The sequence below is a fragment of the Meleagris gallopavo genome, chromosome 14 (assembly GCF_000146605.3).
Source record: "Meleagris gallopavo isolate NT-WF06-2002-E0010 breed Aviagen turkey brand Nicholas breeding stock chromosome 14, Turkey_5.1, whole genome shotgun sequence".
Taxonomy (NCBI): domain Eukaryota; kingdom Metazoa; phylum Chordata; class Aves; order Galliformes; family Phasianidae; genus Meleagris; species Meleagris gallopavo.
Genome location: NC_015024.2, coordinates 4431368 through 4450980, shown reverse-complemented (window position 1 = coordinate 4450980; position 19613 = coordinate 4431368). Strand labels below are relative to the sequence as shown.

General features: G+C 36.3%; 1 protein-coding gene across 1 annotated transcript in view; it reads right to left on the bottom strand.

Moving 5' to 3' along the window:
- Positions 1-14986: 14986 nt before the first annotated feature.
- SYN2 (synapsin II) overlaps positions 14987-19613 on the bottom strand; it is a 121114-nt gene continuing 116487 nt past the window's right edge. Inside the window, exons 12-13 of the mRNA XM_031555504.1 lie at positions 17667-17964; positions 14987-15268 (exon numbers count right to left, since the gene is read on the bottom strand). Of these exons, the coding sequence (XP_031411364.1) occupies positions 15133-15268; positions 17667-17964 (434 nt within the window). The 3' untranslated portion in view covers positions 14987-15132. The remainder of the gene's footprint in view (positions 15269-17666; positions 17965-19613) is intronic.

Sequence of the window (19613 nt, the reverse complement as noted above, 5' to 3'; positions counted from 1 at the left end):
CACTTCTACTCCTGACTGTTTGGAGGGGTAAGGGAAGGAATACCAGAATCTTTATGTCTGATTTTTTATGTATATGAACTTGCAGGGGAAAATTTCAGGAATGGATTCTGCCGTTTTATTCTTTCTTCATGAATGGCAGTAAATATTTTTGTCTTTACATGGAGTTGCTCTTTCATGCTATAGATTGGATTGGATATGGGGTTATTAGCAACCTGGTGCCCATTGAAGTACAGAAGAAAAGTAATTTACTTCAGGACAAAGAGAAACTTTGCTGAATGTGAGCAAAGTAGACTTTTGCTTAATGCTTTCTACATTAGTGATGAGATTTACCGGGTTGTGCTTTATAAGACACGGGAGATGAAAGTATCTTACATCTTTATGTCAATTATGAAAGGAAGAGATAAGCATATCATGACATTTAAGCTCTAAATGCTGAAAAGAACCTCAATCTGGATCTCCATTTTAAAACAAGAAACATGCAGTACTGCGGTGTTCACATTACAAACCCAGTCCTCAATGAACAGCACTTTACTGGTATTTGATCAGCACAGTGTGACGCTGTTGGAAGAATTTGGGTTGAGGATCGGGGAAGGGAGGTGAATGCCTGTGGCAGATTATCCCAGGACTGATCTGACATATTATGTCTGAATTGTCTTGCTTCCCAAGAGTGGGAAGTATTCTAATACTGGACTCAGCACAAAAGCAGTTTACCATTTTAAAGTAGGACTTATGGAGTCCACGTACTAAGGATACAGGACAATAAAGTTATGGAAATGTGTTTTTGTTTGTTTGTTTGTTTTTAACAGGTTATGCTACACTGTTATGAGTTTAATTGCAATTGTATCTTTTCTGTAAGTAATGCAGCCAAGACCTGTTTCAGAGCCTAGAGGTAGAAAAATAGGACTTATTTCTCTTCTTTTTCTGCTCTCTCATTTTCCTCCCATCCCTGTTGTCAACTGGGGGGAATTTGGCAGTGTGGTTGTGTGTGTACATGCACTTGGGTTGGGGCCAGAGAAACAACCCCAAAAGCCTCCTTCCTGCAGCTGTAATAAACAAGAAAGTGAAATTTAGTGCTTGCATATACTCAGCCAGACAACTTGACAGGAGAATTTTAATTGTAGGAGTGGAATTTTTGTTGTTTGCTTGTTTTGTTTGGTGTTATTTTTAGAGCACTAAAGTTTTTCTTTTCTAGCAGGCTTTAAAAATCATGCATTCATTTTCAAAAGGATTTTGTTATTGTAGGTAAAATATAGGCTGTAAATTTGGTAAAAATTTGGCTGTATTTCTGTAGGTCATTCAGTTGTTTGTAGCCTATTGTCTCTCTGTTAAGTTGTATTATTTCCTCTTTTTGCAAGCCCTTTTCGTATATTTTCTTATTGTTTGGAGGCGGAAGTTTCCAAGCTAATGCTGCCCAAGCTGAGTTTAAAAAAAATTAAAAATGAGGAAATGATTAAAAATATTTGAATTTTACCATGCTTTCAGTTTTAATAGCACTGGGGCTCCTAACTGCCATTTAACTGTTTTGAAAGGAAAACTAATACAAGTTGGTTTTTATACCACATTTAGTAAAATCCTGGTTACTTTTTGGCAGGAGAATTTGTCTAACCAAGAAGTGTCCAATTCCATTACACGATGAGGGGTGACTCCCCCGGTCGCTGGGAGGCACGGGTTTGAGGGCATGTGATTAAGCAGTTATATATGGCATTGCCCCCTGCTGGAAGGCGTGTGGAATACTATTCATTCTTCATAACACTTGAGAGTAATCTCTTTTTCTCAGTTACTCGGGAATTATGTCATGCTAGGCATGTTCTTCTTCCAAAATGATGGATGGGTAAGGTTTTCAATACTGAAACTGGACTTAATTGAATAACAATTTCTTTAATGCTCCTGTGGTATTAAGACAGTGGAAGCTTTATTTCAGAACTGAAGGAGAACTGAAAGCTGCTTTACCCAGATTTGTTTGCTGTAACCAGTGTTGGTCTTCCAAAATGCATCTGTTTGATGTTTTGTTTAATACTTTACATTTTAGTGTAACAATAAGCATTCGTTCTATTATGTTCTCTTTCAGGTAAGTTCAAATTCAAAACCTAGGTGTAAAGGTAGAAAACTCTTCCGTGAACAGTTACAAATAAACAGATTAATTAGTAGCCATCTCATAAAATCAATAAGATTGATCTCATACACGCTTGCATTGGACAAATTCTACCAGGTGTTTATCTGACATTGGGGAAACTGGGTGTGGTTGCAGTTATTGAGCTGGTGCAATGCCTTAGTTTCTAATAATTAGTGTAAAAACAGAGAATTTACAACACATGAACATTGCACTAATAGCAGTTAAGCCAACAGTCAGTGAGTGACAGATCATTAATTCAGTCCTACCCAGGATCTCTGCACATTGCAGGAGGGATAAAATGGAATTAAAGCATCGTACTACTAATTTTCCTTTTTTTGCTTTTGTTTTTGCTAATATTTTAAGTGATCCAGTATCTTAATGGAAGATTTCTAATACTGAAATGTTCACTGTGAGATTATTTTTAATATTAGTCTAAGGGAGCCAACAAGCAAAGAACAGTTGCCTAACATCTCTAGTGGGAAGATAGTAGACTTGGAAGATCAATTCTAACTAAATCTACGGAATGGAAGAGAGAAAGTAGGCCTATCACAATGAAATGAGTCGTTGGCATACATTTTTAGTACACTGTTAGAAAACTGATGTCCTCAGAGTAAGAAATAATACAGGTCACTGAGACACACATAGATTACACACATTGTGAACAATCTTTTCTCTTAGTAATTGAAAAGCATTTCAGTTGGAGTAAACTAGTAAACATGCACATAGATAAGCCTGCAGAATATTTTAAAGTTTAGGACTATGTCTTACAGATTTGGGTGGACTTCATTTATTTTGAACTCTGCTTTTGGGAAAAATCCTCTTCCTCCTCAGATGCAAGAAAACCCTGCTGAGACTCAGAGCTAAGTTCTTTCTGCTCACTAGCTGGACAGTAGCACACGGGAATCCAGTGCAGCACAGCTGAACAACAATCTGGGCTTTGTCACTGCAGCTGGCACTGCACAACCTGCAGTGTCTGTTGGCTCTATCATGGCACAGCTGTGCTGTTGCTCTGCAGTGTTTCACTCAGAAGGGTCCTGAACTATCGATTTCTGTCAATTAATGTTTGGTTCCTGTGGTTTATCTTCCACAGTGGAACAATTGTATTTATGTTCTGGTATGCTGCTCATTTCATTGCCTCTTTTCTTGTAAGGCAGCATAATTGGTCATTGCTGGCAGTTACCTGCTTTTCAGGATTTTTTGGTAAAATAACACTCTGGAAAGGTGACCGATGCTTTGGACTGAAAGGAGACTTCTGATTTTTTAAGCAATGTGTTTGTCCTTCTCCTGAGTTACAAAAGTCTTACTGGTACATTTATCACTAAAATATTTACCCTTTTAATTCTGATACACATCATAAACCATGTTTCCATTTCTCTAAAATGTAAATGATTGTTGTGCTTGGCAGCTATCAATTTTGCAACTTTAAGGACTTCTCTGGCTCATGTCCTCCTGATAGTGCACACCTGATTTTTAGCCTTCATTGATAAGTGTAATTAGCTTGTAAATACATTGAGCTCTTTTTGGTGTAGGCTTTGTGAACAGAGGATGCTTACCATAACAGCAGATTGGGTGCCAGTATTTCACATAGAAAACCAGTCTGTCAAAGCTCAGTCTGTTCCAAGAATGTGACCAACTCCTGCAAAAATGAAATAAATTAGTTCAATTATTGTAAAGCTACTTTCAACACGGTTGCAGCAAGATCAACTAAATAAGCAGAAAATCTCTTAGCCTTTTTGCATTTGTTAGAACCAAAGTAATTGGGCGGTTTGATCTGCTGTGCTGTTAAATCACTTTCAGTGCTGATTCAGAAGGGCATGTTGCTGAAAACCACAGTTGGCATTGAGGTACATTTCTAGATTAGATGATGGATTGTACTTTAGAGCTGTATTGTGCAAATTGTGCACAAAAGCTAGTCTTGACTTCATCATTATTTCATCACCTATTTCAGACTTATTGAACTTGATGCAAAGGAAATGGTAGGCCTCAAAAAATGTTTTTAAACTTCCTTTCAAATTTCATGATTATAACTAGAATATGCATGGTCTTATTTCAGGAGAATGAACAGACTTTCTGGAACACCATATAATATCTGACAATGATTGATTGATTTAAATAGCTGTTCTTTTTCTCGACTGTCAATTTTATTCCCATATGTTTGTAATTGTGATCTTTTCAGACTCCTTTTCTAAGAAGACAGCTAACTGGAAATGTAGCTTTTAGATTTTCCCAGTTCTTGGAGATTACATTTTAAGCACGGCATAGCCTAAAGGAGGTACTGGGTCTGTCACCCAGTGATGATGAAATGCAGTTAGTATAGTCTCGTGATATCTTGTTTAAACATCTTGTTAAAGTATGTACAGATTGAAACTGATCCTTGACAGCAGTCAAAGAAGTGAGCTAAGTATTACAGAGCAGGGCAGAACAGAAAGTAAGATCTGGTGGTCTTAGTTTAAATCAGGTGATGCTGACCTCAGCATATGCTGTGCAGATAGGAAGAATTATAGATAAAAGGCCACACGCAAGTGAAAAGTACCTGTAGTTGGACATTAAGTCTCAGTGATAGCAGCAGATATGCTCAAAACAATTAGAAGAATTCTCCAGGAACAGGCAAAGTGTCCTGATTCTAACCCAGACCGACTGATCCAGTGCAGACTAAAATAAAATACCCAGACAAGTTTTTTACTCAGTTTTCAATCGTCTTTCTGGTATGTTTTGATTTTCTTGACTTATACAGTTACAATTCTATTTCAGAAAAAAGTTTGGCAGTGCTGCCAAATTAGTTTTAATTTGGGTTGCCTTATCATCCCTGGTACAAACTCATTACTTATAGGGAAGAAAAGTAAGAACACAAGAAATGTCCTGCTGAGTCAATCCAGTGCTCTGTATAGTTCAGTATTCAATCTCTATTAGCAATATGAAAGGATAAGAAAAATATTTAAAAACATATTTTGCATAGTTGCATTTTGATAATCATGGTAATTTAATGTAAGATCCAAAATGTAGACTTGGGAATTTCCTTAGGTGTTTTATTTATTTATTTTTCTAAATTTCTAAAGAAAGCAGGGTCAAAACCATAGAAGAAAGAACTAATTAACCCCTAGAATTACCCGAAATGTTACCTCTCACAATTTAGTTTTAACTCCACATCAGAATTTCCTGTATTATGCGTTGTACAAACTTGGAGAAATGATGTGGCAGTTTAACTTCGGAGCAGCTGCAGAGCTTCTGAAACAAATCTCTTTGTTTTCTTTTGGATAACAAAAAAACCTATGGTAGAATGGCATCGATGAACTCTGTATGGCTCTCATACATACAGAGTATGTATGCTACTACATATGTTACTATGAATAAAGGTGATCAAGCTATTCCGATGAGAAATCTAACATCCTCCTTTTGCCTGTTTCATGGCAATTTAAGAGAAAGTACTGAGGAAGGTTCAACATCTTCCAACCGGAAAGAAAATAGAAACACATTCTGCTGAGTCATTCTGACACGCTGAGCCAAAAGCTGATGCAATCCTTCTTTTATCACCGGAAGATCTCTGGTAATCACAGACACACCTCTTATTTCAATAGCGTTGGTAAAGAACTGTTGATTCCTCAGACCTAACCCAGTGCGTACAAATCACATTTCTGTTTTCTAGTCTCAGTCTCTTAAGAAAGAGATTAAAAGTGAGAGGCTGGAAAGAACAGGACTTCTAAGGAAATGCCAGTCCTTTACCATGGAACTACTGCTTGGTTTACACAGAGATCCAGAACAAAAGTACTTTAAAATACAGAACATAAGAATACTGTTTTGATGTATATTTCATTCTTAAAATTAATTACAAGTCTCCACTGTGTGCCATCTGACATGGCAGTCTGTTGTTAATTGCAGCAGAAATGATTTGTACATAAATAAAATGCAAATAAAATAACAAGTTCATCATAAATAAAATTGTCTTCAGTGTTTTAAATCAATTCTGTGCTTCCTTACTTCATTCTGGATTGCATCGTTTCGTTATTATAACCAAGCAATTTCTCTCTGTGGCTAATTTGAATTTAATAAGACTTTGTTACTCGTGGAACAAGGACAAGAAATTGTTTCATTTGCTTTGTGATCCGTTTGATTACGTAGAGATGATACGTCCTGAGAAGGTTAAGCTTTACATGCTAAAACTTGAAAAAAACTTACTAACTCCTTTGTTAAAAGAATAAGCTCAATGATAGCAATATGTTAAGTGGGCATTTAACTTGGCGATAACACTAAGAAATGAAAAATTACAGATATTGTCAAGGAAATGAGAGAAATGGGAGATCAATATATTGCTTCTTTTACAGTTAGAAGTTCTCCAATTTAGAAAGTAATTGATAGTCCTTTTTCCACACCCTTCTGCCATAATTATGTAAAGAATCTGGATTATGCTTCCTACCTGATTTAACTGTTTTATAATAAGTCACAAGCATACCTTGCCTACTTGATGATATTCCTTTAAGGCTGTGCCAGTCTTTCCATTATTAAATCATGTTTAGAGTTATATACTGGTTGCTTAAAAAAAAAGATTCATTTCAAGCTTGGACTTGCTATGTATTCTCAGCTAGCCATATGTGTGAGGGAGCACAAAAAGCATTGGTACTATTTAGCAACTTCACATGTTATTGGAAAATTTGACTTCTGAAATAAATGAGGAAAAAAAGGTTTTAAATTTGTTAGTAGGGAGAATAGGTATAAAAATAATGAAGAAGTGCATTTTGCCAAGATGGTCTGCGTGATGCTCCATATATTCTCCCCCATTAGAAACCTGATCCATTTGTAGAAAAGCAGCTTTTGTGTGGAATTGGAAACCAGACACATGCAGAGTAGCAAGGATTGTAAGCTTTAAACCCAGCATTTCAGATGTAGATAGGTCCAGAAGTCCTAGTTAACTATTCTGCTACACTTTTGGCTTGTTAGATTTCCTGATGTCCTGAGTTTGATGAGAGTTAAAGATACTGTTTGGTCTTTCTGCAACCTTTTTAGTTGAGATTTTTTTTTTTCCATATCCTGTAAAAACAGAGAGACTTTGCAACTCAGTAATATTGACCAGTCAGTACACAGAAATTTCCAGTATATAATATTATATTGTTAGTAGAAGAAGGGAGAGAGTTTTCATAGCTGAATTAGACTTTCAGGAGTGTTAAAAATGAAACACTAGATTTCTTATGCATCATTGCATAGAAGGAGTTCCTAGCATTTGTTCCTCTTCAAAGTTTTGTCCATAACCTCCTGAAGGTCAAAAATAATTGTTTGAAATACCTAAACCACAAGATATACTAAAATTTATCTGAAGGAGATACTGTAAGAACAGTAAAATCTCTGCCTGGCTTTATTGTGAAGAGCTGTATCCTAATACGCTTCTGCTGACTCTAGCAACAGACGTATTTATGCCTTTCAGTATAGAACATGACTTCATCTGTAGCCTTTAAAGGTAGTCATATTTTATTCTCCATTTTCAGAACAGATAACTGCGTTCAGTCTTTACATTCATTCAGATTTTACTATCTGCTATTTGCAGACAGAACTCAGGCCACTTAAGCTTCCATACTAATTTTTTTTAACCTATTTTAGGCTTTTGTAGTCAGACAGAGGTAAGCTAATAAATCCCTCCTAAAACCTTTTTGGAAGGTACATTTATGATATCTGTAAGTCTGATGTTGTGAACACTCCCTCACACCCAAGCACTCAATTATAAATGCATCCTGTGCTGATGTCTAATACTATGTGGATTTGCCAAGTGGTCTCATCCAAATACTTACTCGGCCGGGGACTGCTTAATCTCTGAGATCATTGAGACTTATTCTGATGTGGCTGTAGGCTCTAGACAGTTAAATTTGCAGAAATCCACTGAAGGCAGCTTGCTTTTCAGAAGTTGCTGAGGGCGTAATTTGGCTTTTTCAGTTTGAGGGTGGGCTGTTTAACCAGAGCAAGTTCTAGCTTGCTCAATTATAATTTAACAATATATTCTCCCCATACTTTGTGTTACTCCCAAGAGATGCTTGCGTCTCCTTGATGCATGAAAGGATACCTGTATTTAATGTACATATTAAATACGCCTGTAAATTCTCACATAATTTTACATTTAAAAGTACTGTTTGAGGTGTGTGTGTGTATATATAATTGTTAGATGCATGTATAGAAATAAAACAGTCTTTGCTCTTCCCTTTTGTACCTCCTCAAGACATGTAATCTACAAAGCAGGAGAATTGCATGATAAAATGTGCCAGAGTGGAATGCATAATTATTCCAGAGGAGGGTAAGTCAGTTCAGAACTTGTACTAACATTCTTAAGGGCAGCAGGAGTCTTCTTGCCATGAAATTACATCAGCTCTGTATGCCTCAGAGTCAGTGCACATGCTTTCCCTTTCTAGTAAAAAAAAAAAGTGTGAAAAAAGCTAGTGTCTTCAAAAATCTGCTGTAAAACAAAGCTGAGTAGTTGAATATATATTGTAATACGATGATCACCTGTAAGTGAACTTGAGTTTAAAGTCAGAAGAGATTGAGACATTGTACTTCAAAAAAAATAAATTTCACTTCTTAATAGATTAAGTCATGGCTTGCAAACAGACAGAAAACATCTAAATAAGAAAAAGAATGCTTCCTTGATCCCAGTTCAGAGACATTCCCATAACAGGTGGGGCAGAGGCATTTAAATTGCAGGTCTCCATATACCAAAATTTGTTACAATTCTATCAAGCAATGAGAAAAGATGTCTTTACAGTAACTAGCAGTGGATGTAGCTAGCAACACCCACTTTCAAGACATTAAAAGACAGATGTTTGGTTGGGATTGTGTACTAACAGCATTTGAGGTATATGGAAACACAAACTAATTTCCTAGGAATCTTAAGATGAATCATACAGCACTTATTGCTAATTAATATACTTAAATTGTCACCAAGATGGTTAACTAATGCAGCCCATCAAAGTTCTGATCTACTGTCATTTCTGTGTAGTAATTAGGCCTGGCTCTGCTAGTGGACAAAGAGTGACTAATCTCTGTTTCCGAATGAGAAGAGGGGAGGAAAGGAACATTCCCTATATCTTAAGCTATAATATCTGGCACTTAGAGCTGATTGTTGATCTAAAACGTGAGACAGATCTCACACAGACTGCATCTGACATGGTGTCATGGCAGTAGGGTTTGTTCACAGACTAATTCTAGTGGCAGACTCTCCAGCAGCATGCCACATTTATTAATACACAAGGAACATGTGGTTTGAAGTTCTACATGACTGAAAGAAATGTACAGGTGAGAAAAACATGCCTAAAGATATATTTATATTTATGACACTATTATTAATAGATTACAAAGAAAAAATATGCAAAAAAAAAACAAAAACAGGCTATAGGAGTTTGGTTTGAACTAACCAGAACTGTTAAGTATTCAGCAATGATAGATGCAGTCAGGATAGCAATCTGCTGTTTAAAGGGCTTAAAACTTACATAACCATCAGCCTGAGATCTGTACAGTCTATCTCCAGTTAGAGCACAGTTGGCAAGTCAGGCGTTAGCTTATGGCATTCTGCAAACGTACAATGAAAGGATGCATTCACTCTCTTTCCATGTTAAAACTTCTCATGACCTTGAAGGAAGAGTCACATTATGAATGAAGCAGCAATACGCTCATATTTTAATGCGATGACTGGGAATGAGAGAAACATTCTTTTTTTGCATTGACATTCCCTTCTAATTAACTGGGAAACATTTGCCCAGTAGATCCTTTTCTCCAAAGCAAAGGAGACTTAAGTGGGAGAATTTTATGTGAAGTATCCGAGGGAAAAGTATTCACTCTTTCTAGTTTATTTTAGAAGCAGAAATTTAATTTCCACGAGTCATGCTAATTCTTTTGTTCTAAACTACAGTAAAACAGAAGACATACTTTAGATTTCATTACAGCCTCAAAATGGGATATGGCATACTAATAAAGCATAACTCTTGTTAACGTGTCTAATGCTTCTTCATTACTTCAGTTGTCCTATAGTTAAAATTATACTGCTAAGTCCCTTCCATTAAGTCCCTATACTAGATTATCTCAGGGGAAGAAAAAAAAAAAAAAAAAGAACTTGCCATAGTAACTTTTGTAACAGACATTTGATAAGTAGTTCCTAAACTAAAAAATGATGACCCGCTTTCACTGCTGGTTTTGTTTGTACTCCTTTCTACCTGGATGAGAGACAAAAAGAAGTTCTTCTGCATTGCCTTCTATATACTTTAAAAATCGACATTATCTTTACCAAAATTTCTCTTTTAGCTAAGGAAGCAAGAACACAAACGATTAACTTTAATGTGTTATTACTTACTCCAGCTATCTTCAGTGCATAGGGAAGCATAGAGCAATAGCAGAAGATGAAAACAATTCAAAGATTTGCCCTCAAACAAAATAATTGGGTACTCCTCAGTGCTTATAAATCCTTAAAGAAGAATTTGGCTGATGGGGATTGGTGAGAAGAACAGGCACATGTGAGTAAAATAAGAATAATTAGGAGAAAAATGCTAATGAAGTTCACGTGTAAAGAGTGAAGCTCTCAATCCATTTTCAGTCTTGTCAGATTATCATACTTTTCACTTAGTTTCTGCTATTGTTGCGTATACAGAGCGAAGGTTTAGCAATCGAAGACAGTTGCCTTCTCTGTAATATGTACCCTCTATTGTGAAGTGGATCAGGTTTTAAATACTGCATCCACCCTTAGAAATTCTGAACAACGTCACAATAGAAGTTAAAACCTCAAACCCATTTAAGAAAAGGAAAAAGCCTGGTATCTTTTTTGTTTCTTTTTATTTAAATTGGTTTTCTTTCTAATTCTATGTGACATGACCTGTGGGGAGAAAAAGCTAACTCCACAAAAAGAAAAAAACATCTCCTTTACTCCTGAGCTATCTTAAATGAAGCAGGGGGATAGTCTTCCTGTTCTTTCCTTTTAAGTGCAGGGATACTTGAGAATACCTGACAATCTAGACATTATTTTAATTCTTTTTTCTTAAGGCTACTTTTATTTCATTCTTTCTTAAAGTATTTTTTGAGGTGCAAGAATCTAACTGCACATAGCCAAATCAGTGCTCCATGAAACTTGATATAAATTGTTATCTTGAGGTGCAACATTCTTGCTTATAAGATGAGGAGGAATTAAAGGAAGTGAGGAAAACATCATTTTGCAAATTTTGCTGCTTATCTGCGTAATAGAATGTGGATTTGGAAAACTAATTTTAGCTACCTGTTTTGAAACTTATCACACAAGATTTTAAAACCGTCTTAATAGTTTTACATATGTCTAATAAAAAGCGTTTCCATATGAGACATGTATTCTCATCAGGACTTAATTTCATTTGTGCTGGCATTTGTGACACGTTAGATAATCTTTCTTAATCTCCTCTGAGTCAGTAATCACTTCTAGTTATTTTTGGTATGAAAAATAAACTCTACTAGTGATAAAAATTTGCAAATCGTTATTTGCAGCACTGGCTTCCTAGATAGCTTTGTTTAGTCAGAGAAGAAGAAATGCAGAGCTCAATTAAGTTGCTTCTTACTCCATGCTTGTATGATTAAAAAAAAAGATAACTGAAAAAACCTGATCTGAGAGGGAGCTCAGCAGTACCTACTGCCACTTCAGGTCAATTTGTATGTATGGTCAATTTATATTGGCCTTGCACTGACAATTTAGAATAGCCCTGGTCTCCCACAGATCCTGTATTGTTGCTGTCCCTCCCCCCCACCCCCAGAATTGTGGTGATCCTGTTTATTAAGATAGATGTCTGAAAAGGCACTATCTAGATTTGTTTGGTGTATTCAGCCACTTGCATCCTACCCAACATCACTGGAAACTGTTGTTAATGAACAACTTGCTAGGAAATTTATTTGTAGTATTCATCCAAATACTGGCAACAACCACGTCAATGCAGATATCGTACAATGACTTGTTCAATTTTGTAAATAAGTTTCATTGTATGTGTTGTATTCATATTAGCTCAGATAAACAACTTTGTTCTTCTGGAGGAGGAAGTATACAAATTACACTCGGTATTTACAAAGTACCTTAGTACTATTTTCTAATTTTTATTGAAGAGTTAGTGGTGGTTTCAAAGTCAGTTTAGCATCCATATTCATCCATAATTGCAATCTTTTGAAATTTGCTTGTGTTTTGAATGGCTGCAGACCTACTGGTCAGAAAATGACTCCATCTCAATCTTAAACCTAAACTTGATGAAGTAGCTCTGTAGATTTCATATTATGCTGATCTGTAAGTGGGAGATAACATAAAGGATGGAATGCTGTGCATAGTGACCAATGGCATCGTAATCTGCATCTCCATGGAAAAGGTACATATGAAGTACCCAACTCATGTGTACCCGTGTGCAAATGTTCCCAAAGCTGAACCTCAGACACTCACGTTATTTCTGTGTTACCATATATGCAAACCTAGATAGCACTGTATTGGATAACTGGGTACTTAGAGCTTGCAAATGTATTCAAAGCACAATTTATTTAATGAAAAAATACAAACCAGAGAATAAATGTTTGAATAGATTTTTCACTATTTTTTTCTGATAGGTATTCTGAACATGTGCTATAGATTGCTTAAAATTTTTTAACTATGAAAAAGTACATAAGGAACATCAGCATGCATGAGCCTGCATGTGACACGCTTTAGCATGCTTAGAGATACAAAGAACTTCTGGCATTGTGGGGAGGCACAATGTTATGTACATTGTGTGGGAGGATACACCATGCAGATTTGATTGCATCATCTTGCTCTCTTTTTGATTTTCTTTTCTTTTTTCTTTTCTTTTTCTCTCTTTTTTTCTTTTTTCTTTTTTTGTTCCAGATGGTAAAACAAAGACTGCAGTGAAACCTGTTTTCTCCCAGGAAAAGGTGGGAGGGAATTTTATATGAGCAAGAAACTTCGCCTCAAGTCAAAATCCGGGGTCTGGACTAATGAACTACCTGTAGTTCATATTGTACTATATTGCTGAAACTAGGCATGTACTAATCATGAACCATGCCAAACTATGCATAATTACCATGCTTTCTCTGTAGCAGTAATTAATTTGCGTTAGCAACTTTGATTAATCTTTCTAATCTAAAAGCAAAGTGCTTCTCAGACATAAAAGGCTATAGAACTGCTCAGGGTTGTTACTGTTGCCAGTGAAGGGTGTTTCAACCCAGAGGGGAGCAGGAAGGGGACAAAATTAAAATCAGTTTTGATGGTGTTTATGAATTAATAGGAACATCGATATTTAAGGAGTGCTGTTTTGCCACAGAATTCGTAGTCTAAACTGTAGGTTTCTGTCTACAGTGCATTCTTCCTGGGTAGTAAAAAAATAAGAGAGAATCATCTTTAATTTAGTAAGAGAGCTGCTTTGAGGGCTGTTTCACAATGATGATGTGCCCATTACAGAATGAGATTCCATCCTTCAGAGGGCAGTGCCATGTATTTATAGTTTCTAATGTTGCAGACATTTCATTCTTAATCTGGAGGACAGCATTGTTCTAAGGCAACTATGAGATCTAATGTATGAACTTGATTTTGGCATCACTTGAGGTGAAAGTTTCCATGCTTTGTTGCCAAACTCTTGGCACAAGACAGACAGACTCCTTGTCCAAAAGAATCCAAAACTGAAGCTATGTAGTCAAAGTTATTGTGATTTCTCCATGCTTCATAAACTAATACTTGGCTATGAGCTAATACAGAAAGTAAAATTTCAGAGGCAAATAGATGTGTTTCTACAAATGCATTATATATTCCATAGGATTTAGAAGTTAACCTCGTGTTACTTGTTTCTTCCTCAGATATGCTAGTATAAATATATATATTATTTTCTCCTGTTTCCACTGCTAGCACTGTTTCTTAGCATAGAGTATTGCTGCACGCAATTCAGGATAAGGAGAATGACATGATATTCACTTGGAAAGAGATGGTCAAAAGATTACTGATCAATTTCAGTTTCCTTTTGAGAATTAAAAAAAAATACTGCTGTTATCTCAAAGCCTGGGATCAACTCTGTTTTTGCAAGTTAGAGAAATATTTAACAAATACATTCCTTATTAGAAAATGCAAATGTGTTTCCTAAAAGTTATATTTTTAATGATGCCAGTCTAAAAGGGAATTATTTCTGACAGTCTGTCTTCTTAAAGTTGTAGCTTGTGTCCAAATATTTAATAATCACAAAATTACCCTTTTGTGATATCAGTTAAAACAGACAGTATATACTGATGTTGAAACAAGCTTTGTCAAAGACATTCTTTAAACAGGCATGGGACTTTACATTTATTAGAAGGTGCTCACAAAAATAAGGGTAACATCATGCATATTCTTTGCAACTAAAATCAGTTATGGTTACAATTTGTAAATAAATTTAAGTAGACATATGGAGTACAGTAGAACATATACACTCTATTTATGACATTAATTTAGTGTAATGATAAGTCAGCAATACATCAGAAATCTACAGTCAGCTGATGGAAAGATTGTATAAGGAGGAAGAAAGTGCTTCAGTTTCTCACACTATTTATGCAGCTTGACAGGAACGTCAGTGTGAACTGCCTCCAGAACTTGGGTGGCAAGAACAAATCAAGACTACTCCTGCAGTACAAAACATTTACACACAAAATACACATGCATTGCAATGCATTGGAAATGGGTAAAGCAAGAAGAAACCCATAACTCAATGCTTTATTAACACAGATCTACAAAGAAGTCTCAGTTAGGATAATATAGTCAGTCACAGTAAGGCCACAATATTACAATAGATAAGGACTTCAGAATTTGGCATTCTGTTTTCATAATAGAACTCTACCTTGTTTATCACTATACATGTTCCCAAATGGTATTTCATCAAAGTCCTTCTTCTGTGGGTTTTGTTTTTTCTTTCTTTTTGTAAGTTTAACATATTGCTTAATACAACAGTTAGCACAGGAGAGAAAGGTACAGTCACAGGGAAAACAAAACCTATGTAACATTCACGTAGTTTTTAGACTATATGCTATGTGCATTTAGATGAAGCTGGCTAATCAGAAAAAAGACTAGCAAAGGATTTCCTCAAATTTCGAATTGTTTCAGCTTTTGCTTCATCTTCATTCACAGATGATCGGAAGAAGGATGATTCTGTGAAACTGAAGGCATTCGTCAAGGACTGCGACTTGCTGCAAGACAAAAATGCAACATGTTTGGTATGGTCATATTATCTATCAACTTCCATCCACATATAACTTGTATAAATTAGCAGAAAAGGAAAAACGGCTGTGAGATACAGACAATTTCCATTTGAGCAAAATGAATATTCAACACAAGTAATATGGTTAGATATAGCGTGCAGAATTGCTGCAATAAAGCATATTCCTTCTGTACTTTGATTTGTGAAGTAGGACAATCTTTTATTTAGAGAACACACTGCTTTTTTACATATCTGAAACATTGTATCTAAGTAAATTGGATGACATAAATTAGAACTTAAGGCGAATCTGAGCCTGCCTACTAAATCCAACTCGCTACTCAACACAGCATGATGAGAGCTCAAAAAATGAGACCTAGAGTTGTAATGTGGTCCACTGCTGCGTGTTAGATAATGTTCAAACTTAATGATGGTTTAGTGACAATTTTCCTCTTTGAACAAATTCCCCAAATCAGGTATCACTTTGCTTCTCTGTTAGCAGTTAGTCTAGTAAGCCTATTCTGGTTTTAGTGCTATCATGTACACGTAAGTTTCTGAAAGCATGAATAAAATAACATACAAGAAAGAAAATGTCTGAAATTTAAAACTACCTCAAGTAAAATAACATTTAAAAGGTAGGTTTGAATCTAAGTATAAAACAATAATGAGTTATAATCTTTTTACGAAAATATCCATGCACTAATATATTAATTGATTTTATTTTTCTCTAAGTACAGTAATAGGATTTCAGTTTTGGCTATAGTGAAACACTCTCCTTATTCAGGTTGTTTTATACTCCCCATGGTTTGCAACTTCTCTATGTCTGTACAGCAAACAGTGCTACAGGCGTTTTAGGTTTTTTGTAAATTATAATTGTGTTAATGAGAATGGACTGATAAATGTTTGTTTGTACTCACTGAAAGAGGGAGGGTGGGAAGCAGCACTTGACTTGATTAGTAACACAATAAGTGGCCTAATTAAATATTTATTCACAGATTAATAACATGTACATACAGGTTAGGCAACAGCATGTGGGTGAATACAAAGTATGCACATGCAAATAGAGTTAATCCTACAGGCAGGAGATCTGAGTCTTGGTGCAGACCTAAAAGTTCCTGAAAGTTAGAACAACTACACTTACATAGTTTGCATCTTAAAAATTGAACTCATTCTTTTTCTTTTATATAGAGACTACTTTTCCATTTGAGGAAAAGGAGAAAGCTGGAAAAATGTATGTGGTATAGTGTTTTTCATATCAGAAATGAACAAATTAAGTTTCAAACTAGTTTATGGTTTTTCATCTTGCTTAAGAAAATGGAGCTGTCTATTCTCTAGATAAATAATAGATGAATCAATCGGAGTTTTACGTTTATAAAACAAAATAAAGAAGTATACCGTCCCAGGAATGCAAGAAAACACTTTCTTCAGAAGCAAACACGCTTAAGCTTTTTTGACTGTTGTTTTAATTTGTCATCCTCTCATCTAACACGTCTGTTTGGCTGAATTGTGTTCAGGCGAGGACTCAGAATTGCTTCACACCAGTAAAGCATGTGAGTTGGTGGAAAAGGGGAATCTGCACTATTGAAAAAAAATGATAGCTTATTACTCATCAAAATAAGTGCAATGTTATCTGCGACTCTACTGGCAGTAGAGCCAGGATCAATATGTTGAAAAACAGCAAATCACTTCTAATACCCTCTCCGTGTTTTCCATTCACTAATTTAAGGCTCTACGAGGATGTGTGGCTACAGATCCTGTTCACATTCTTTACTGCAGCACGCAGTTGGCTGTATAGAGCAACAGCCTCATGCTGTGCACGAGGGAACCTCCCAGCGCAGTGAGGCAGCTACAGGCAGGTGTCTGCGCGAGTCCTGCTGACATCTCTCCAAAGGGTCTGAGTGACTTGTGCTGTACAGACAGTAGCAATGTGCACCTTGACCAGAGCGTTACTGTAAACACAGTTTGACAGCTTGTTCATTTGGACTGTTTCTGAGATAGGCCTTTTGAAACTGAAATCTGTTCTTTTGAGCGACTGCAAGGTTAAAAGTTGAAGCAGATAAGACTTCCTCTTTTCTGTGCAGGCAAATAGCACACCCAGATCATGAGTCAGTGACATGAGAAGGAAGGGAAAGAAAGGAGAACGATCAAGAGTTTTCACATCAGATCTAGTTGGGGCATAAGTTGCACAACGAATGGAGTCTTGTATAGCACAGGATGTAACTAATGCTACTCTAATGATAAACCGATAATAAGCTTTTTGAAACCTCAATTTAGACTGGGGAGCGTATGTACATCTTTATATCAATGTCAGACCGGCTCTCAAATTACAGTTTCAACAACAAAATGTAACTATTCTGAGCAGACTAGGAAAGTGATAAAGCAAATCTTACTTAAGCTGTGGGTGAGACTGAGGCTTCTGCTGCGACGCGGGCTGCGGGGCGGGCTGAGGCGCAGGCTGTGGCTGTGGAGCAGGCTGTGGTTGTGGTGCAGGCTGTGCCTCTGCCTCCTTTTGTAATCGGGTGCTGGAAGGACCTTGAGCCTGGGCACGTGGCTGCTGGGTCGTAGGTCCGGGTGGACGCTGTGGCTGGGAAGTGGAGGGCTTTGCTGACTGCCCAGGGGGGTACATGCGCTGTGGCTGCAATGGCTCCTGGCTTTGTGATTGCATTCCTTGGGGTTGCACTGGGCCCCCTAGGTTCAGCACAAGAAAAACTTCATAATGTTATAGTATCAAAGAGCTCTTATTAGATTCATATCCAACACTTTAAAATAATGCTTGAATGTGATAATTATACTTCTGAGGCAAAATTCTATGGAATTCTATGCACTGCAGCTTAAGTAGTCAATTCTACAGTTTACAGTTGGTACATTAGAAGCTTGCTTGGAGCATCCATAAAATTGCTAAGTCCCAGATTTATCCCAGTGGTAACCCTACGCCTTCAAATTAGTCAGTGGAGTTACAGCCACTATAATTTTGGCCCAGCTAAAGAAGAGGCTGTGAAAGAATTGCATATACCAACAGAATCTAGTTCAGCAACACAGCTCTTATTTTCTGTGTAGTTATTACAATTTTATTTCTCCAAAGCACAGAAGTTATTTTTGTAATATTCCTCTTAAATTCATTCTTATAGCAACAAAACTAATTTAAAATCATTCGATAACTTAACTCCTTATTGAAGTACATGAAGAACATTGCAAGAAAGGAAAGAAAATCATTACTGATTTTTTACCAAGGACATCTTCCCACTGAGAAGGAATTATGCTGAAAAAATACTGTAGCAAGTGTGAAAATTACCACTTGTGGTAGAGAGCTAAGTTGTGAAATCTGTGGCTGAAAGATGCTACATCATCAGTGAGGGCTTTTCTTTTTACTGCTTTCTGACTGAAATAGTGCTGTGTCAGATATCAGTGGTTGTGCTGCTTTTATCTCATATGAGATGTGGTTTTCTTGGCTGACAGTTGTCAGAAAAAACTTTATTCTTGCACATGACTAAGCACGTGGGATGTAAGAGTTAAGGGGAGGAAGGGACAGGATGAAATTCTGAGAGACTAGTTTGTATAATGCTTCAGTCAGGGAAAAAGCTTTGTTGAACAGTAAATATTATACAGTGTTCTCAATAGTTCAGAATTTTACTCTTACACATATATTAAGTGCAAGTAGAAGACTTCACCTACTTGAGTCTCTATGGAGAAAATCTGCATATCTGGAAATAATGTTGTGATTTGTGATTTTAAAAAAAGAAATTGCTATTATAGATAGTTTTCCACTTACTATATGAGATTCCAGTGTATGTGTCTGAGAACAGCACGTACTAATGCTTCAAGAAGTCTTAGTACAGTTCTAGCAGTGTTTTGTGGTGTAGAAAGATAAATAGCACGTACTGGATGTTAAGGAATGTGCCTTCATCGTGTATTAATTTTAACCACTTTTGTAGGAAATATTTGAAGGTGATAACATGGTCTTGCAACATCTTAATAAGGATCATTTTCTTATTAGTCTCCTTTCACTCAATATTGAAAAACAGAAAGGTTTCCTTCCCCCACTTGTATATACAGGCTTGAATGCCAGAAACTTTACACTGAAGACAGATATAACTTTCTTTTATTGCACATTAAGCTGTACAAGATATTTCACATAAAAGATATACTGCTGTCACACTTCCAGCATTTGCTCACTTTCTTGCAGCTGGGTTGTACAAAAGGCAACAATCATGAAAGAAATTTTTACCAAAAATAACAAAACTGAACATTAAGCCTACACTGTAAAACATCTGTTCCCTGTTACCACAATATTGCACCTAAGCATGCTTACATGCAGAGACATTTTAGCTTGCTTCTTG